The sequence below is a fragment of the Lepidochelys kempii genome, chromosome 10 (assembly GCF_965140285.1).
Source record: "Lepidochelys kempii isolate rLepKem1 chromosome 10, rLepKem1.hap1, whole genome shotgun sequence".
Classification (NCBI taxonomy): domain Eukaryota; kingdom Metazoa; phylum Chordata; order Testudines; family Cheloniidae; genus Lepidochelys; species Lepidochelys kempii.
Window position 1 is genome coordinate 61,017,944 of NC_136389.1, and position 22,458 is coordinate 61,040,401.

Here is a 22,458-nt window from a genome sequence, read left to right on the forward strand (position 1 = left end):
AACAGTGCAGAATAAATTGTTCAAACGAAATAAGAAAGAATTACCTTACAAGAAAACAAAAGAGTATCATTAATGGGACTGGTATAGAACAGTTTACAAGATTATTAGAATTTCAGAAATCCCCTCAGCAAAGGTGATATATGCTAGCGATAACAAGAGGATCACATATGAAAAGGCCGACGGTGCTTGTTTTAATAACCAATTGTTTTTATATTTTTTGTACATAATACTCTTTTGTAGGTGGCATTTTTAAAATTTACATTGAAGGTGTTTCCACAGTGTGTCCACTAATGCAGCTTGGAGTAGAACATCTGGCAATGAGGACGATGGCTTGAGGACCACCCATGCTGCTTCTATTTACAGGACAAGAGGAGGGGAAATCTATTAACCTTTATTCCTTCATTGTATTCCTTAAAGCCACTAAGACACACATTGGCCCAAAATAGCTTTCTCTCAAGCACAGAGCAATAAAACTCTGTGGGGGAATCAGGAAAAAGTGCTGTTGTATCTTTAATACAGGTTCTTTCTCACCTTAGGGTGAAGTGAGGGAGCAGGAAAGAGAATTAATTGTACATTTACATCTCTTCCCAGGTACAGGGCTAGGAATCCATGCACAGACATTTTACCTGTAATGCATTCTTTTTCAAATCTCTATCAGAAATCATTTTAAATAATACTCTGAGATTAAAGAAAAGAACACCTAGATTTTTGTCTCCTCGAATCTTGAAATTTAGAAGAAAAATAGTTTGTGACCATCATAGGATACGACTGATTAAAAGAATGTCAGCATAGTTCATTTTAATATGAATTAATAACTGACTTCCTCTTCTTTGGTTAGTCTACATTAGAATGTGATTGAATAGTCTTTAGTGATAATTGTCACATATTGCACCCAATCCTGAAGTAATTCCATATGCAGAAGTCCCAATGATTTCATAGGCAATGTTGCATTTGGAGGAAATACATATTCATGCTTGTCTGTATTTGTATTTATTTTTTGTTTTATTTATGAATGGGTTCGTTACTCTAGTTCCTGAGTGCTTCAGAACACCTTTGTAAAATAGGTAAGCATTATTATCTGTATTTTAGAGGTGGGGAACCTATGGTACAGTGCAGTTAGGTGTCTTAACCAAGATCACACAGGACAGCAGTGACAGAGCACAGACAACAACCCAGATTTGCTGACTCCTAGAACTGTGTTAACCAAAAGACTACTCACCCTCTTCTTATAGCGAACGGGTGCTCAAAGCCAATCAATCATGTTATCTCTATATTTATTTTTTACAAGCACAGAAAATCAGAGATAAAAAAAAATTGACAAAAATCTGAGATAGTGAAAGAGTGGGGTTACTATATAGGCCACAGTCCAGCAAAGTCTGCACTTAACTATGAACACCAATAGTCCCACTGAGTAGGGCCTCCGGGGGACTAATGTGCTTAAAGTTAAGAAATACATACACGGTATCAATTTGATAATACAGCCAAGGGAATGTAAACAACAAAGAAGTTTGTGAGCTCAAACCAAAACCCTAGAAGCAAACACCTCTGAAGCTTGGTGAAGTTCAAGTGGACCTAGATCCAAACTTTGCAGTTGGTCTTCCCTCTGTAATAGGCTGAGCCAAAAGTCTGGATGAGGAAACTTGGACTCAAACCTTGTGGCTTGAACCAATCTCAAACTTTTATAATCTGAGAAACTCATCAATGTTGCTCTGATATTTACCACTGGACTGTTCAGAGAGGTCTTTTACCTCTACTCTTCCTGTGGATGATGTTTTTCCCACAGTAAAACACAGTTTTACTGACAGTGCAAACTTCTTCCTTAATAAGTATGGCTGGTAAAAACAAACTAATCTTATTGAATAATTCATACTGGGAATCAATATTAGAGTTGGCTGAGTAATGCAAAGAATTTTCTGTGACTTGTTGCTCAATATATAGAAATGAACTTGATTAAGGCATTGCATCACCTTTGTTTTAACTTTTTACAAACATTTGAGTGATGGATCTATAACCACGGATAAAAGATTTTAAGCACTTGCAACTTGAATATTCACCTGGCCAATGGGAGCTGCGGGAGGCAGCGGCCAGCACGTCACTTCAGCCTGTGCTGCTTCCCACAGCTCCCATTGGCCAGGAAAGGAGAACTGCAGTCACTGGGAGCTGTGGGGGGTGGAGAGGCGGTGCCTGTGGACGGTCAACATAAACAAAATGTCTCTCGGCCTGCCAGTGGATTACCCTGATGGGCCGCGTGCCCAAGGTTGCCAACGCCTGTGACATATAGCAAATATTAAATCTGCATATGCATATAAGCATTCACATTGAATGTGGTATATTTTATATGGAACAGGATATACTAGGTAGGCAGGGTTTTGAAAACCCCTTGCCAGAACCCTGGTATGCAAACAAAAAAGTTAGAAAAACAGCTTATCCCCCTCTTTGCAGCTAAAATCACAAAGCCTAATGAAATTACTTTGAATGAGCGGTTGTTATGATAACCAATAATTACAGACAAATAAATGTAATGTACGTACTAAATTTATCTGGAACAGGACACTGGTTGGCCAAAATGGTTTTGCTGGTGCAACTGCTAACTTTTGACTCTGTACCAATCTTAGACTATTTAAAGAGTGTGTGCAAGTTTTAAAATTCTTAGCAGAAGTTCGTGCTTTCAAAGTGCAAGAAAAAGTTTGTGCAAAAACTTTGCAAAACTGGAGGTCATGGATAGAAAATCCAGCTTTCTGCATACTCACAGGCCATGCTTATCAGTGCAATGCCATTCAAAGGAGTGGAATATGAAGAGTTACACTCCTTGGTTGGATATATGTTATATATCTATAGGCATTTCAATGAGTTCAGGATTATAGGATTACTAAATTTGGAGGTACCATCAAATTATTTTAGTTTAATAACAGTGAATACTCCATGGGACAAAACAATAATCTAGGATGCAGCCAAGATGTGCATTTTTCACTCACTTTATCTCGGGCTCTTTGAATGCCAGTCAGGTCCCCAACATAAATTAGAGCGGCCCTCAGACAGATGGGATGCAAAATGACCCAGCCATGCTGCATTTACCCCAACCATGTCTACTGTTGTGTTCATGGGATTGTTGTGGATGTGGCTGTGGCCGAGCAGCCTCTTTGGGTTTGTCTACACAGCAAAGAAAAACCCGCGGCTGGCCTGTGCCAGCTGATTTGGGCTTGCAGGCCTTGGGCTATTTCATTGCTGTTTAGACTTCCGGACTTGGGCTGGAGCCTGGACTCTAGGACCCTGTGGGATAGGAGGGTCCCAGAGTTTGGGCTCCAGTAGGAGGCGGCAGTCTACACAGCAGTGAAACAGCCCCACAAACTGAGCCCAGTGAGCCCGAGTTAGCTGGCATGGGCCAACCATGGGTTTTTCTTTGCTGTGTAGACAATACCCTATGGCGCCACACTTTCAAAGGCTCCTCCTATGCACAGGGCTGATCCAGTGGCTGGCTAAGATGACTTTCAGGAAGTTTTGTACTGGGGGAGTGGTGTACAGCAGCCCAAGGTATATCAGCACATCAGGTCATTTATCTTTTATGGATATGTCAATCCATTTGTTTGTTAACATGCAAAGCATGTTTGTTAACATGCACAGCATCACTAAAAAACCAAAGTAACTTAAATAACAATGTTCAGTGGAAATGGGAAGCAATTACAGTGCATAACTGTCATTTCCTTAACTGTTCTAAAACACTCAAGTCCACAATGTGACTACATTTTGAGACAGTGGCACAATACTGACAATATAAAATCACAACAATCTTACAAGAGAGTTTTGTACTTATAAAAGGTCTATTATCTTTCCAGTACTTTCAACAAGTAGTACTGATGTGTGGTATATAACATTTGCTGTTTTTTAGGGAAGTTTTTATGTAGAGAATGTCCTCTAGCAAAGCCAGAGTGTTCTGAATTCATGGCATGGACAACCTGCACAGCTCGTGCTGGTTTGGCATTATAGGACACTCTACACAATGTAATAATAATACCTGGTTCACACAGAGCACTTTTCATCAGTCAGTGTCAGAGCACTTCACAAAGCCTGTGTCTCATTCTACAGAAACTGAAACAGAGGCATGGAGAGATGAAGCGACTTAGCCAAGGTAACACTAGTGGAGTGGTAGAACCAGGAATAGAACCCACGTCTGCTTAGTCCTAGTCCAGTGTTCTATACCCTAAACCACACTGTCTCCTAACAGAGCAGTAACCAATCAGGCAACTTCTTTGCTCATACACACTGTTTTGCAGATGATCCCATAAATGCCCAGGCATAGGCACTAAGATACTATAGGGAGCGGTGTGGGATAAGAACACAGACAGAGTTTTATAAAACCCATGCAAGTTTTTCTTGTACTAATGTTACTTGTACTAACATTTTAAGAAGATTGACTCCTACACTTTCAGAGTTGCATAGACTTCAGCTGCTATCAAATGATTGATTTCAAGGGTCAAAGTCATCTCTGGAGTAACTTTGTTCACCCCTGATGTCATCCTCCCTTGAGTTCAACAATCTGAGTGTAAGAAAACAATCAGAACTAAACACTAAAGTGAGGGAAGTGAGTGACTGAATCCTGGGCAGTTCTGAAATTTACAAGTTTGAATGCAGACAGGACTATAACAGCAAAACCTGGTGGATCGAACACCTTTTGATATAGATCATCCACCACATTCAGAGGATATTGGATAAGGAGTGGTGGATATCCAAATATCAGGTATCTGGTGTAGGTTTTTATTCTTTATCAGATGATGAAGTGTGAAGTGTGGTCTGATGTGCTGCTGACAGTTTCATGGAGATGGAAATGAAGTCTAATGATTATCCCCCTTTTAAGGAAAAGAGTAAATTATTGGTAGAACAGACTGTCAGAGAGAGAAACAAAATGACCAGTGAGCCTTAACTTTTCAAATCCATTTAAAAAATGGAACATGAGTGCATGACCCATTCATTCCCCAACTGCTTGGTTCCATTCACAGTCCTATGCAGTGTGTGGGCTGGATCCTGAAAGAAATCTGTAATCTGATTACTTGTTAAGTGTCGTGGCGTCATTACCATACACATTTTGTATCAGCCATGGGAATGGCTGTTAACAGGTTAACTTCAAACACTTTTTTTCTACCAATTCTTAATTTACATAATAGTCCCATCTTGATAAATATTTCTGCCTTGTTAACGCCTTCTTAAATAATAGTTATTTTTTACCCAAAACAGAACACAGTTACTTAAAATTAGTTGGCACATTAATTCAAGATTATTAAATATATCATTAGTGGTTGGACTATTTCTGAATGTTAAATATAGGCAGAATAAATTTGCAGAACAACTAAAAAATTCAAGAAATATTTGTACATCTTTATTTGATTTCAAGATACTACCCGCCTAAAACTGATACAAAATTTTAAAATGTCCAAAGCTTGGAAATGTGTCAAAGAGCCTGTGAATTCTGCATGGCTGCTTTCTACATAATGGGTTAGCTATTCCCATCTGAAATTTAACCTGAACCAACATGTGCTAGTAAGGAGACAACACTGTTAATTGTAAATTTGCTAGAGTTTGCACAGGAAAGTGCAGGATGCAGACAAAAGAAACATCACTGAACTGGTCCTGACTGAAAGAAATCCAGTCAGACTGCTTTAAGCGTGTGGTGGGAGAAAGTTTTTTGCTTTAAATACACTGAGCTTGTTAAGTTAGGAATTAGCTTGCATTTTACCTTTTATTTCTTTGTAACCAATTTTGACCTTTATGCCTCATTACTTATAATCACTTAAAATCTAGATTTCTGTAGTTAATAAACTTGTTTTATCTAAGCCAGTGTCTTTGAATTGAAGTGTTTGGGGAACTCCATTTGAGATAACAAGGTTTGTGCTATACAAGACACAAACTTCTGAAGGAAAGTCTGGGACTGTGATTTTGCTGGTGTTGCTTTGTAGTATAATGCAAGGGTGGTAGGCTGGCTGGCTGAAGCACTCTTGCAGTATATCTGGGGGTAACTGACATGCTGAACACTGTGTGTGAACAGACCAGGAGTGGCTGCTCTCACAGTGGAGCAGTGTAAAAGGCACCCCAGGTTAGAGAACCGAAAGGACATAGCTATTTAATAGCCCAGATTGTACCCTGGATAACGTGACAAGGTGCTAAAACAAACTATCCTACATATGTGGTTTCTTACATCTGCCTATTGTATTGATAAAAAAATTTGTGCTTCTGTTCCCATTCTCCTACCCCTTTTTTCCCACTGTGACAGATTAATCTTGTTTTGATTAGGGAGCATCTTTTATTTTTCAATACCCAGCTCGGTAGGCTAATTTGTATTTCTGCAATACAGATATGTATATTGTTCTGACAATTTTATGTTAATGGCTAGTGGCTGAGTGCCTATTTGTCTTTGTTTATGGAGCTCCCTGCCCTGTCATTCCCAACAGTCCTGCTTTGAATGTGGAGATTGTTGTTTTATTATAGGGTTTTCATTGCACCATTTGACAGGCAAACTGTCAAGGTTGAACACTCTTTCATGATGTAGACTTGAAGAGATTAACAGCTTTCAATTTTGTATAACATTAGTTTTGCTTTAACCAATACAAGGTTTTGTTTTCTGCTGAAAATTGTATCTGTCTTGTTGTGCCTTCCATGAGCTCAATAGGAAACTATTTTAACCTTGCTAGGAAACCACCGACAGTCTTTATTGCTTTGTTTCTTTGTATGTACTAGTTCAATAAGGCAAACTGGCCAGTAGAGTTTGTTCTTGGAATGTCTAGGGGATTCAGAATTCTAATTCGAGGGGAAACGTTTTAGTGACACTTCAAAAAGGAAAAAAGTTGAACATGAATGCACTTTCCTTCCAGAAATTCACTTGACAGGAAAACGTAACATTGAACACGGGCTATGCAGGCGAAGTATTTTATGCTTCACTTCATCACTGAGGGCAAAATCTTGAGTTCTTTATTCATTCCTTACTCCGGGTAAACTCCCTAAACTGAACAAGGACTTGACCTGAAATTCACCCCAAGGCCTAATTTAAGACCTTAATTCAGGATTTAAAGGTGACCTGCAAAGGGTTGTGTGAAAATTGGGCTTGTGCCCTTTCTTACTACTTTATGGTATATAAGGAGAACAGAACTGTTTAAAGTTGTTGGTTTTTTTTAATTGTTTGTGTTTTCTCTTAGAGATAATAGGAATGTCAAATCTGGTCTTCCCTGATTTTGCTAGAGAACCTGTAGGAGGTTTCAGTGATGTCTATAAGCTTAATACCGTTAATTGATGGGCTGAGCATGTGGACTCTCTAATAAACCCTTCCTTTATCCAAAACATTAATTAGTCTTTTAGGCTGAGTAGGTCTTATGAAAAACATTTTAAACAGATACTAAAAATCCTCTCCCCTCTCAATTGCTCAACTTTCTTTCTATTGGCTCTTGCAATGGCACCATTTCATTAGTTCTACAGTCATGAAGAATAATAATCTAATAATGTTCAGTCTTAATGGCATGTTTAGCATGTTTTTAGACATGAGAATGACTTGGCCATTTACAAGATTTGAAATGGACTGGTGACCATTTATCTAATAACCCTTGTGCATGGAAATCAACCTAACTTCTCCTAACATATAGCTATGGATACTAATAATTAGTTGCTTTTCACAATCTAGCTTTGAATGTTTAACAACATTACTGTTTAAATAATCTTTATCCCTAAGGAAAACACTCCAGTAGCAAATTACAGTACTTGAAGAATGTGCAACTAATAATCTACAGTGGAGATGCTCATTGTTGTTATTATTTGTAGTGCAGTACTGCCCAAAGGCCCCATTAATGGAAACTGCTAAGAGCACAGTTCCTAAATGTTATCATCTCAGGAGACAGCATCCATTTAAGCATGCACTTTGTGCATCACCACCATAGTTGTTTCATTTTCCCTCTTACTGGGTATGTCTATATATTCTGTCTCCCAGGAGAATCTCCTTGGCCTATTTCCCGCCACACTTGGATGTAGCTCCACTTCAAAAATCTCAAGCATTCTAAGGGAGAACCATAAAAGTTAGAGGCCACATCAACCATTCCTGCAAGAAACTCATGAAAAAGGGACACAGGAGTCAGGAAAAGCTGTGGGTTTCCCATCACTTAGTTTTCAGAGAATCATTTCCGTCAGGTGAGAAGGTCTTTAAGGGGCACTGACTGGTTACTGGGAGGCCAAACAGGATCTGTAGCAAGACCTGATAACTTTAGAATCAGGGAGGGGCAAAAGAGGAGCTGGTACATCTGTACTAACCCCATCCAGAGGGTCATCTGCATGAGTTAATGCCTCTTTAGGTAATATGGACGCTGTAGGGGTGGGTGCTGTGGATGATCATAGAATCATAGAATATCAGGGTTGGAAGGGACCTCAGGAGGTCATCTAGTCCAACCCCCTGCTCAAAGCAGGACCAATCCCCAATTAAATCATCCCAGCCAGGGCTTTGTCAAGCCTGACCTTAAAAACTTCTAAGGAAGGAGATTCTACCACCTCCCTAGGTAACGCATTCCAGTGTTTCACCACCCTCCTAGTGAAAAAGTTTTTCCTAATATCCAACCTAAACCTCCCCCACTGCAACTTGAGACCATTACTCCTTGTCCTGTCCTCTTCTACCACTGAGAATAGTCTAGAACCATCCTGTCTGGAACCACCTCTCAGGTAGTTGAAAGCAGCTATCAAATCCCCCCTCATTCTTCTCTTCTGCAGACTAAACAATCCCAGTTCCCTCAGCCTCAACTCATAAGTCATGTGTTCCAGACCCCTAATCATTTTTGTTGCCCTTCGCTGGACTCTCTCCAATTTATCCACATCCTTCTTGTAGTGTGGGGCCCAAAACTGGACACAGTACTCCAGATGAGGCCTCACCAACGTCGAATAGAGGGGAACGATCATGTCCCTCGATCTGCTCGCTAAGTCCCTACTTATACATCCCAAAATGCCATTGGCCTTCTTGGCAACAAGGGCACACTGTTGACTCATATCCAGCTTCTCGTCCACTGTCACCCCTAGGTCCTTTTCCGCAGAACTGCTGCCTAGCCATTCGGTCCCTAGTCTGTAGCTGTGCATTGGGTTCTTCCGTCCTAAGTGCAGGACCCTGCACTTATCCTTATTGAACCTCATCAGATTTCTTTTGGCCCAATCCTCCAATTTGTCTAGGTCCCTCTGTATCCTATCCCTGCCCTCCAGCGTATCTACCACTCCTCCCAGTTTAGTATCATCTGCAAATTTGCTGAGAGTGCAATCCACACCATCCTCCAGATCATTTATGAAGACATTGAACAAAACCGGCCCCAGGACCAACCTCTGGGGCACTCCACTTGACACCGGCTGCCAACTAGACACGGAGCCATTGATCACTACCTGTTGAGCCCGACAATCTAGCCAACTTTCTACCCACCTTATAGTGCATTCATCCAGCCCATACTTTAACTTGCTGACAAGAATACTGTGGGAGACCGTGTCAAAAGCTTTGCTAAAGTCAAGAAACAATACATCCACTGCTTTCCCTTCATCCACAGAACCAGTAATCTCATCATAGAAGGCGATTAGATTAGTCAGGCATGACCTTCCCTTGGTGAATCCATGCTGACTGTTCCTGATCACTTTCCTCTCATGTAAGTGCTTCAGGATTGATTTCTTGAGGACCTGCTCCATGATTTTTCCGGGGACTGAGGTGAGGCTGACTGGCCTGTAGTTTCCAGGATCCTCCTTCTTCCCTTTTTTAAAGATTGGCACTACATTAGCCCTTTTCCAGTCATCTGGGACTTCCCCCGTTCGCCATGAGTTTTCAAAGATAATGGCCAATGGCTCTGCAATCACAGCCGCCAATTCCTTTAGCACTCTCGGATGCAACTCGTCCGGCCCCATGGACTTGTGCACGTCCAGCTTTTCTAAATAGTCCCTAACCACCTCTTTCTCCACAGAGGGCTGGCCATCTACTCCCCATGTTGTGATGCCCAGTGCAGCAGTCTGGGAGCTGTCCTTGTTAGTGAAGACAGAGGCAAAAAAAGCATTGAGCACATTAGCTTTTTCCACTTCCTCTGTCACTAGGTTGCCTCCCTCATTCAGTAAGGGGCCCACACTTTCCTTGGCTTTCTTCTTGTTGCCAACATAGCTGAAGAAACCCTTCTTGTTACTCTTGACATCTCTCGCTAGCTGCAACTCCAGGTGCGATTTGGCCTTCCTGATTTCATTCCTACATGCCCGAGCAATATTTTTATACTCTTCCCTGGTCATATGTCCAACCTTCCACTTCTTGTGAGCTTCTTTTTTATGTTTAAGATCCGCTAGGATTTCACCGTTAAGCCAAGCTGGTCGCCTGCCATATTTACTATTCTTTTGACTCATCGGGATGGTTTGTCCCTGTAACCTCAATAGGGATTCCTTGAAATACAGCCAGCTCTCCTGGACTCCTTTCCCCTTCATGTTAGTCCCCTAGGGGATCCTACCCATCCGTTCCCTGAGGGAGTCGAAGTCTGCTTTCCTGAAGTCCAGGGTCCGTATCCTGCTGCTTACCTTTCTTCCCTGTGTCAGGATCCTGAACTCAACCAACACATGGTCACTGCCTCCCAGATTCCCATCCACTTTTGCTTCCCCCACTAATTCTTCCCTGTTTGTGAGCAGCAGGTCAAGAAAAGCTCCCCCCCAGTTGGCTCGTCTAGCACTTGCACCAGGAAATTGTCCCCTACGCTTTCCAAAAACTTCCTGGATTGTCTATGCACCGCTGTATTGCTCTCCCAGCAGATATCAGGAAAATTAAAGTCACCCATGAGAACCAGGGCATGCGATCTAGTAGCTTCTGCGAGTTGCCGGAAGAAAGCCTCATCCACCTCATCCCCCTGGTCCGGAGGTCTACAGCAGACTCCCACCACTACATCACTCTTGTTGCTCACACTTCTAAACTTAATCCAGAGACACTCAGGTTTTTCTGCAGTTTTGTACCAGAGCTCTGAGCAGTCATACTGCTCCCTTACATACAGTGCTACTCCCCCACCTTTTCTGCCCTGCCTGTCCTTCCTGAACAGTTTATAACCATCCATGACAGTACTCCAGTCATGTGAGTTATCCCACCAAGTCTCTGTTATTCCAATCACGTCATAATTCCTTGATGGCTGGTCTCCTGTTCCACTCCCTTCCATATTAGCCCTGCCCCTAAAACAGCTCTAATGGAGGGAATTCTGTGGGGCTCCACAGAGAAGAGAATGATTCCTTGGAGACATGCGCCTTCCCTCTCTCCTCCAGGAGAGATCAGTTGAATCTCAGTTCCTTCTGTTCACAGTCTGGGCCAGAATTAATTATTATTATGGAGTCCATACTAAGTCAACACCCAAACCTTAGTGTGATCTACCACCATCACTCAGGGGTGTGAAAAAAAGATGTGTGCTAGACGGTTATAAATGTCTTCAAAACATATGTTTTTTTAGAACAGAACATATTTTTTAGGTAAACAGTTCTCTTGGGGCAGATCTAACCAGGCAAACTGAACAATGAAAGAATCCTGCTATACTGAAAGTGAAAACCATTTACTGTGCTGGCAAATGTAAACTCAGTTGTGGCTGTTTCTGCCCAAATTGCTGTTCCCGTTCCACCTTGCCCACATGTACTGAGAATGCATCTCAGTGCTTTCTTACAGACCAAAAGCTCTGAGCAGATAATAAACGTGTGACTTTTGAAAAGGTGAATTTGGACACATTCCCAGTACATGCAGTACATCTGCCTGTCTAATTTATGCCTCAGAAGATGAGCCTGAATAAGGCAGCAGTGAAGATGATGATTAAACAACTTGAGAGGAAGTTACTCTCCCCTTCTCTGAAAGAACTGTGGGTAAATTCTGGCCAGCCTTGAAAATACTAAATTAAACCAGTGAGCCAAAAATGCACATCTACATATTCCATTCCACAGCCCATATCAGCACCCAGTGACTCAGAAGACTTATTCTAACTGCTCTCTCTTCCTGCCGTCTTAGCAGATGGTCCCTTGGCAGTGGAACTAGCGTGGTTTCCAGTATATATGAATGGAGCCAGAAGGGCCCATGGTGCTTGCGCCTTCATGGGGAGGAATGCATGGATTCTTTGGTGCTTGCTTTTTTTGGGCAGAGGCCAGCATATTGAACATGGAGCACTTCTTCAGCCATTTCTCCTCTGCCCACCTGCTTATTTATTTGGATTGTTACTGGGCTGAGAACCTTGCCTGGGAAAATCTGTACATGCTTTTCTGCACTGGTGGAGCCACATCAGTGGTAGGAGCAGTGAAGGGCATAGCGTAGACAGGGCATTGCCATTATCAGCACCATGCGACATGGGCTACCACAACTTCTACCATGACTGGTACAGAAACATGTTTATGAAGTTACCCATGGATGGAAGACACATCCTAATAATTTGGCTCCCTTTTTCATATAATTGCAGTTTACATATGAACTAAACTAAGAGCAGTTCCATGAGGCCACTGCTGAACCCACACTTTGTATATCCAGTGGACTCAACTAGCCATTTAATACTAGCCTGACTCTATTACTTGTTCTGCATAAACTGAACGTTTGGGTAGTAAATGCAAACATTCTCCATTCCCAAACCCAGACTCTCTCATTCAGTACAGAAAGACGTACCTGAACACCATTACAGGGGCAGTAGGATAACAAACTTGCTTCACAAATGGGCAGGTTTTTTCCAAGCTATATTTGATAACACTGTGTACAGCTGAGCTGAGCTGAAGCTGTCTGGCAGTTCATTGCATTCATAATGAGCAACAAAAACATCTTGTTTCTCTAACGCAAATACAGCTGACTTATAAAATAAATTGTTAGGCCCCTGAGCTAGGCACCATTATTTGAATCAGCTCTCTCAGATAAAATATTTTTCTTTTCTAAAAGATTGCTTGATTTAAAAGCAATGATGGAAGAAAAACCTATTTTGATCACCTACCAAACGTACTTGTTCCCCTTACTTTGCGCGCACACGAGTATTTAGAGCAGGAATTAGGAACGTTATTAGGTTCTGAGAGTTACCTTGGTAAAGCCATTTTCTTTCTCTGGTAATTAGTGGACCAGCTAGTCTAAGCCCATAGAGACACAACATCATCAGTCAACGTATTAAAATTCTTGCACGGAACAACAACTTCAAAAAGCTTAGTGTTCCACTCTGACTATAATATGGGCCCAACCCTGCATGCCCTCTCTTGTAAGCATAACTCTTATTTACTTTAGTGGGTGCAGTACATGTGGAACATGAGTAATTTGTCACAGGCAGGGAAAAGTATATCATAGTAAGTAGAAGTATAAACAGAAACATTTAGTTCTAGAGTCTTTAATTCCACTTGTCCTGGAAGGAAGTTTTTTTTTTTAAAAAACAAGAAGGCAGTGAACTTTAATGGAATTCATCCCACAAGGCAGTGGTCATTTTAAAGCTGCAGCATTGAGTTTAGTAAATTGAATTTGGGCTGTCTGAATGTTGGCACCATAAAAACATATCCCATTTCAATGTACAATTCTGGATTTATTTCAGTGCATCCATCTCCTCTAGGGATACCATTTTAAAAGCTCCAAATGAAGTGTGAGTAACACGACTCACTTTGTGCAGCTGAAATCTCCTGTGGATATGTCGATCCTGCAATTGGAGGTGTGACTGCAGCTAGTTTAGGCACACTCATGCTAGCTTTAGCTAGCATGGCTGAAAATAGCAGTAAAGATGCAGCAGGGCAGGCTTCCACATGGGCTGTGCAAGCCCACCTGGAACCCAGGGTACACACTCACATCCACAGCCGACAACAGGGTCTGTGCCACATCATCACTCCAATTTTTAGCTATGCTAGTTAGAGTCAAGCTCACAATCATGCCTCCAATTACAGTGTATTCAGGTTGAAATTCACCCCTGTGCAGAGGGCTAGCATATGTGTATAGGCTATCCACTTGGTGCTGAGGGCACTTTTTGGGCCTTGGCATGGACTGGATTTCACACACAATGAACTGAAAATATACCTCAAAGGTAAATCTCCTAAAGGTTGCCCTTACTGAGTATAAGAGGTTTATATAAATAGACATCTCTTCCACAAACTTCCAAAATAGGATTTTTAATGTGTTAAAGAACTTTAGTTCTCTAGCTTATAGAAATTTTAATTTTCTCCTCCTCAGCTGTGGAATCTATTTACAACTCTACAGTAATAAACATTCCTTTAAATGCCCTATGTATTCTAGTTTCTGTACTTAGCAGGTTAATTGGAGCATTACTGAATGCCTCACTCTATTTTGGACTTGCCAATGTGGGAAAAGCCTTTGTGTCCACAGAACTTTCAGTGCTATAGTCTCATTAAGCATTTTCTTTTTGTTTATTACATTTATACTTTACTTCCTTTCTGTGTTTTTCTTTAATGCGGCTCCAACTGCAGAAAATCATACTAGTAACGTGAACAGTAGTGTTTCTTTTTGTTAATATCACTGACAGAAGCGGTTTGGGGTAGCGCAAATCTAAATTTGTTTCTTTCAGAGATTACAGCTCTCACCATTCACTATATTTAACAGGTCCATCCATCTTTATAGTGAGGAAGGAACACATGCTCCATGCCAGTATCACCCAACAATAGCCAAACTAGTCCCCTTCATTCTTCATCCAAATGAGTAATACAACATAAACAGAGAGGAGTACACTATAATTTTTCTATTCTTATCAATTTCTTTTCTCTCTTTGGATGAAATGCACCTATGCACATTCTTAGCCCCCAGCTGTGCAAGGAGAGCCAACCATGCGGGCAGGTGTCTATCTGCATGGTTTTCTTTGCATGTTCAGGTCCCACTTACATCCTCAAAATGGATGTTAAGTGGGACTTAGTGGTGCATGGGGTTTGAGGTGACAAAGGGGTGAGTTCTGGAATACAGAGCAGTGTTTCTGAACTGGTAGGTAATGACCCATGGGGGGTTACAAACTAATCAGGGACTGGGGTTTGCTAGGCATTGGACATTTTATTACAATTTAAAGCAAAGAAAATCTCACTACCCCGGTGCCCTTACCCTTCAAGGTCAAGTACTCTCTATCATCCACTGGAAACACAGACACAAATAAATTATATAGGGTTATTTTTACTCTTATGTTTATAGTTGCACTTTTTTTTTAACTTCAGCTGAGGCAATGCCAACCCAAAAATATGAAAAATACAGACATAGAGTACATCCCTCCATCTTAACACTCACATCTTATATGTGGGAAGTGGGAAACTGAATCTGAATCCCCCTGGACTTTGTGGAAGTTCAGATCAGTGTCCAAACTTCTTAGCAATGAGGGATGTAAGTTGTACAGATAGTAAACAATACATGGCAGATGTTAGTCACTTCACTCAATGTACTACAGGATAAGTACAAGAAAGAATCCGAATAGAACAGAACAGAATGACAAGTCATTATTAATCTTGTTTTGCATTTACTTCAGTGGGAGTTTTCCTGATTAAGCACTGAATAAAAACTGAGTAAGGGATATTTGTCCTATTTTATTTAAATATGTTAAAAATAAAGAATAAATATCACTGTAACACTCAGTGCCGTAACTAGGCATTCTAGTGCCCAGGGCAAGCAAATATATTTGCGCCCCCTAGTTTTTTCTCCCGCCACCATGGCTTTGCGCCCTGGTAACACTATGAACGTATTTTAAGCCATCTTCTCTTGCACATTAAGTTGTATGCAAAATAATACAAGACAAGTATATTTTTAAGGACTGTCATCATGTTTATTTCATTCATGCAGTATCACAGGTAAATCTACACATGTTCCTATAAAAGAGTAACCCCCAGGCAATTCCTTAGCCAAAACTTGGCCCAAACAATTTACTTTTAATAATGAAAACACCACAGTTCTAAGTCGAATGATGATTAATGGTTTACCATTGAATGTGTTATGTTCCTGTCTGATATGTGTTTTGTCTAACAGTCTGTATTTTTCTTTGTGATATAACATTAATGATAACTCATTTTATCCCAAATCAGGGCTTGCAGATCCTTGCTGAGTTTCAAGGAAACAAGATTTAGAAGCAGCACTGTAACTTAAATTGGACTTTTCTGCTCTATTCAAATATTTATCTAGGCTATGAGAGCATTGATACGGCAATTAATTTCTCAGTGTGTCAACCCTCATTTCTCATTTACTATATAACTTAATATTCAAGTAATAGAGATGGGGGTTCATAACTTACACAGACTATTTTCAGTGTTTTATGGTGTTTGAGACTAGTAACGCTATCAGAAACATAGAGGAGTTCTATAGAGAAATAATCTTACTGGTGCAATTCAAACACGAGTAAAATGGATGAATCCTATATAAAGTAGTGTAATAGGAAATAAACATTGTTAGGTGGGCGAGCGTACTTTGTGAGTGCATTTGTTTTCAAGATGAGTAGTACAGGATGACTTAGGAGACCAGTAATAGAATTTTGGAGTCTTTCGGATTTAGGTCACTGGGTCAGAATGGGAACTAGATTGCGATTGTTGTTACAACACTGTAAATCTGCAGTAACTCTAGATTTTAGGCTGCGATCAGAATCTGACGATGGGTTATTAGTTACAGAAAGTCACTGAGGTTCGAAGGCAATTTGGTGCCTGATATGAAATATGCTGTTAGTCTCAGTTCTTAGAGAAGAAATGCCAGACTGGATCAGACCTGAGGTCCATTTAGTCCAGTATTCTGTCTCTGATAGTGGCTAGAACCAGCTATTTCACAGAGTGGCTAGGACCAGGTATTTCACAGGAAGATGTAAGAATCTTACAATACATCTTCCCCACACATTAGGTCTCCTAATCCACTATCGTTAGCAACTGGTTTAGGCCCTGAAACATGAGGTTTAATATCCTGTTAATAATTTTGTTAGCATTAACTATTATAGCTCTGGATATTCTTCTTAGCCATATAAATATCCAATCCCCTTTGGAATCTTGCTAAATTCTTGGCCACAACACCACCAGGAGGCAATGAGCAGCACCGTCTAATTATGCATTATATAAAAATGTATATCCTTTTATTAGTTTGGATTTGCTACCTTTTAATTTCATTGACTGTCCTCTTGCTATTGTGGGAGAACAGAAGTTTCCTATCTACCTTCTCCAGACCATTCATTATTGAATATATTTTTATCATGATTTGTATAGTTTCTACGGTAACAATTTCAGTTTTTCCAACCTCCCTTCATATGCTTCCAATCATTCAGGCACTAATATGCATCCTTACTGGGCATCATGGACACCAGAGATTGAATGGCCATGGTGGTTCTCATCCACAGAGACAGGTTAGAGTCAAGGAATATCGGTGCAGCAGTATGGAGAAATTTATGCTAGTACTGTGGGTGTCCTGGGAATAGAGAACTTTGGAGTCCTGAAAGACTTTCACAAGTATTAAGTTCACTTAAAAATATAGTAAGTGAAATAAAATACTGTTATTTTATATATTATTTATTATTTGTATTACCACAATGCCTAAGAGACCTGGTCATGGATCAGCACCCTATTGTGTTAGGCACCTTGTAAATGGAACAAAATGACAGTTCTGTTCCAGATAGCTTAGAGGATAAGAGACAACAGATTGGCACAGACAGACCAACAGGGAACACATGCTGTACACACCTCTTGCATATCCATCTACTCCTGTAATGCAGTTTTTGATCTTTTTTAAAATCACATGAAACTTTCCGAGAAAAAGATAATATAATTTCTTAGGGAGTTCCCCCCCCCCATTTCAGACATGAGCCAATTTTGGAGGGAAAACAGGATAACTCTTAAGTCATAAAGGAATGAGGTTTAAAAAAATCCAGTTAGAAACATTTCAGCAATTGCTGTCTACAAACATTAATTATCAGGAGAAAAGAATGTAGCTCTCTGCCACTACTTACACTTCTCTACCCTTTTGTCCTCAACAGCTCCTCGTTCCCCTTCCAAATTCTTAGTCCCCTCTTACCAACACAAATCCATTCCACTTTTTCTTGTCCTCCTTCCCCTTCCCTCTGGTGATTTCTGCCCTCCCTTTTTGGACCATCCTTTTCATTTCTTGCAACTTTCCTTGTTACCACCTCCAGCCCTTCCATCCAAACCTGACACTCCATCCTACCCTCTTCCCGCTGGAATTCACACACTATCTCAAAAAAGATCATTGCCATCCACTACCTTTCCATATCTTGCTGTATCTATCTCCTGGCACAATGATTAGGTAAAGGGCTAGCGGGAATAGTTGGGATTGTTTTTTTTTTAAATAAACTGATTGTATGCTTATCTCCTTTATAAGATACTTCTCCCCTGAGATTTTTCTTTGGGGCAAGGACTGTGTCTAATGTCTCATTTGGAAAGCATCTACCCCATTCCGGGGAGCATCCTCATGCAGATGATAATAATGAACATCTGAGTGAACAGTGGATCCTGTGCATCTGATTTTTAATGTCAACACAGAGCTGCACAGTTAACCTATGGCTGCGTAATGAAGCAACAATACACAAATTAAACAATAATAATTCAGATAACACCCAGCAGATTTTTGTTTTCTAGTAAGAATCTGGCTGATACACTTTTAGCACCCTTTATAATGAAGCATTGACAAAAATATTGCAGCTCTTCATTTCCAACTCCTTAAATAGAGAGAAAAATCTCTTAAAATACGTAGAGATATGTAGAATCAGTAACAGCTATGAAATATGTAGAATTAGTAACAGCTATAAAGAGGTTGCTGCTTTAGGAGGAATATTAGAGATGTACTTGAGTGGGAACAGAACATTCACCATCCCTATTTGTTCATGGGAAATCGGAAGAGTTCCACTTTTACACAGCTGAGCTGATTACATTTTACTGCCCATTTAACAAAAAAGATACCAACAATAAATCCACAGTATTTCTATAAATGTTTGATGTGCCTCCCCGTCCTTCAGTTTTAGCCGGTACATCAGCCTACCATTGCTACTGTACATTGACTCTGATTTTATCAGATGCAAAAATTTGCAGAAATGTTTTTGATGCGGGACCCCTCAAAGCGCTAAATGAATGAATGGCAAATAATGTACTTTGGGCCTAATTCTAAAAGGTGATGAGTTTTCTTAATTATCACTGACTTCAGTATCATGGGAGGTACTCTGAAACTGGCAAGATTGGCTCCTTAAAATATTATGATTTATACAGTTCCTAAAGAGATGAAGTATTAATATACAGCTGGAAATTGATAAAAAAAACCCTGCATTTCATTCCAATTACGTATATGTAATTACCAATAACATGATCATTGCTAAGGCAATTGGATTTTGAGTACCTCACTCAAATCTTGAGGTCGTCTTTATTCAAGGAAGAAAACAAGTTTTACAAAGCAACTTCATTTTCACAGAGCAAATCATTATTTGAAGCTTGATTATTCGATCTGTAGCTTGGGATATGTCACATCATATTGTGTTAGTAACATCTTAAACAGATATGAAGCTTTTAAAGATAGCCTGCATGTTGCACAAAAGTTGCACATTTATACTGTAAATCATTTCTTTAGTGTTCTTTAAGAAGAATTAGATTTATGTCTTCAGACCTTTGTTTTAGCTAAAGAAACATATCACAATAAAATTAGAAGTGAAGAGCATTTTAAGGTTCACATTTGTCCGGGGTGGGTGGTGGGCATTGACTTCCCCTTTCATGTTATTCTAGCTAATAAAAATCAGGCTTTAAAATGTTTCTTGTATCAGTGTATAGTGATTCACACTGAACATAACGGTTTGAAAAAGAATACATTAATATCTATTTAATTAGTAACATCAACACTTTCCAGATGGAAGGTCTGTTCTGGGTGGAAGATCTGTAAACCTTACTTGTGTGACTAATCAATTACTTCAAAGGAGCTACTTGACAACCTGTTTCACCAAAGCACCTCTGTATGTGGTTATGTCCCATTAAAGTCAATGGGACTTAAAGACATGCTTAAAATTAAGCACATGCTTTTCTGCGTACGAATGATTGCTGGAATGCTGCTTGAGGGGATTAGAATTACTCATTTGAATGAGATTTGCAAGTTTGGGACTTTAGGTATTGAAAGTGCATTGAAAAGAATATATTTTACAACCTTCTTGTGATTTATGGAATACTTTACACTATTTGCATATTGAAAGATTTAATGCAGAGTGTAAACTGAGTGCCAAAGCATAGTAGTTAGCATTATAGGGAATTATTAAATGCAAACATGGAAATTAGTCGGAAACTGTTCTTAGCCTTAGGAAACATAGTCAGGTATAATAAAAGATGTTTACTATCACAAACCTCATAAGAGAATCGCTCTCCTTCTTTCTTCTGCTCAGTGGATTGCAAGTCAAAGGCATTGGACAAAGACATGACACATTACAGACAAAGCACAAGGCACATTTTCTACAGAATGTTGTAGATGCAAACAAAACAAACTGGTACATAAAAAAACAAAACAAAATATATACCAGTACGAACATTCAAATCAAGCGGGCACTACAGAATGCAATATAAAACATCCAATATTGGTTGAACTTTACAGATCATTAGCATGTTTCTATGAAAATGCATTACTTGTTTCCCCAGACATTCCCAGTGCATTATATAGTTCTCACATGGCATTGCTTTTAAATAAAATATTATATTTTTTCAAACTCTGTAATATGTCTTATTTTTACATTTTGATTTTCTTGGCAAGCAGAAGCAAAGGCTATGGATAGGTTGCGAACATACCGCTAATGATCTCTAAGTAGCTGTGCAGTGAACGCAGGGAATTAAAACCACCTACCTCTTTTCCTCCCATAGACTCAAACATTTTCTCAAGCTGGACTCGCAACTGCTGGATATTGTTCATCAAGATACAGGGCTATAAATAAAGTATAGCATGTGTTGTTATATGAACAAACAGATACAAACAAACTAAAACATAACAGTTGAGAATGGCCAAAAGGAAGAAGTATAAGTAAAGCGATTCAAGATTGCAATATCTGGTTCTTTTTTGCTGGAAATCCATCTTCCTATTCCAGCATAAAACTGATACATTTATGTACTACAATGAAGTTAACATTTGAGATCTCAGCATATGAATAAATCAGGCAATTCTATAACAAACTAAATTATTCCACAGGTGCACAATTTTGCATTCCTTTAAAAATGCTTTAATAATCTAAGCAATATTAGTCGCATAAACATGCCTTCATATTTTATTTTTAAAATACTATTGTTTAAACTTTTCACGTAAGCCATTGTCTTTTTTAAACTGTATGCCAAAGACTGAGGGAATCGCACTGCAAAAGATAGCAACTGCCAGATACAGAGATTAAATTAAACGGATTCTACTATGGAGGCTTTGTAAATTCGTATGGCTTTATTTACTACTTTGTAATATAAAAAAAATCTTGATAATAGAATTCTGTTTTGGCAGGATTACTGTTCCAGTGCATCTGCACATTACATTCAAATCTGCAAGAAATGAATTTCTATAATGCATCTATACTTAAACCTCACAAGAAGATGACGGGTGCTAACAGCAACCCACATACATTTAAAACCCTTTTAGTCTGTGATGCAGCTCACTGTTGGCTGAAACATGGTTTGAGTAGACTAGGGTTCAGAAGAGCATTTAAATAATTCAGCAGCCTACTCTATAAAATCTAAGGGAACTCAGGGTCAGAAAGAAAAAGGAAACTGGAGAATAAAATAGAAGATCCTTATTTAGTATTCTTAACCCTTTCATCACTCAGTCTCAATAAAGTACAGTAAATTTTAGCACACTGTCCTGAGATTCTCATCTCTCTTCCTCCCCCAACAAGTGACTTGACCTCATGTAACTACTGAACCATTCTCCCCATCCCCGCCCACAAGAGGCAGCCACCCTATCCCCTTTATGTCCTGCGCCTTTTTCTATCTGATATTGGTGCTGGATCCTTAAGGATTGGGTCAGAAAGAATGTGAAAGAGGGCACTCAGCACCAGTGAACTGGGGCATCTTGGATTACATTCCAGTGAAAAGACCCCACCCCCAATTAGTTCCCCATGGAAATAAACCTGCAAACCCTTGAAAACAGCCAGTTTCTATCGTGAAAAATGTTTATTACAGCAGTGCCAACCAAGTACGTAGCCCCTTTGTTCTAGGCAGTGCACAAACACAGAGTACTAGAGTCTGTCATATCTTAAGGTTAGGGTACTGCAGTGGTTGATATTTCCATAAAAGCATAAGCAAAGCAACAGTGTTTAAAAGGCTGTTGACATTTCCTGGAAAACTTGAGAAACATTAACATTAGAAACAATTCTGCTTATATATATCCTAGTTCAATGGTTCTTCAGCTGACATCTGTGGAGCACTTGTGTCCAGGGAGCTACATCTGTTTTAATGGGGAAGCATGCCCAATCAAAACAGTGGGTAACTAACTCTGCCATCCAAGAAATTCCAGTTACTTGTGCATCAGTCTTCAAAGGAGCTCCACTGCTCATATTGCTGAATGGGAACTAA

At 39.8% G+C, this 22,458-nt stretch overlaps 1 protein-coding gene across 4 annotated transcripts in view; it reads right to left on the reverse strand.

Annotated features, from left to right (window-relative positions):
- UNC13C (unc-13 homolog C) overlaps nt 1–22,458 on the reverse strand; it is a 433,277-nt gene that overhangs the window by 102,521 nt on the left and 308,298 nt on the right. For 3 of the 4 annotated variants that reach the window (XM_073303829.1, XM_073303826.2, XM_073303828.2), the window contains exons 23-24: nt 20,756–20,833; nt 20,266–20,295 (exon numbers count right to left, since the gene is read on the reverse strand). In XM_073303829.1, coding sequence (XP_073159930.1) covers nt 20,266–20,295; nt 20,756–20,833 — 108 coding nt within the window. The remainder of the gene's footprint in view (nt 1–20,265; nt 20,296–20,755; nt 20,834–22,458) is intronic. The other variant, XM_073303827.2, reaches the window with a different exon arrangement.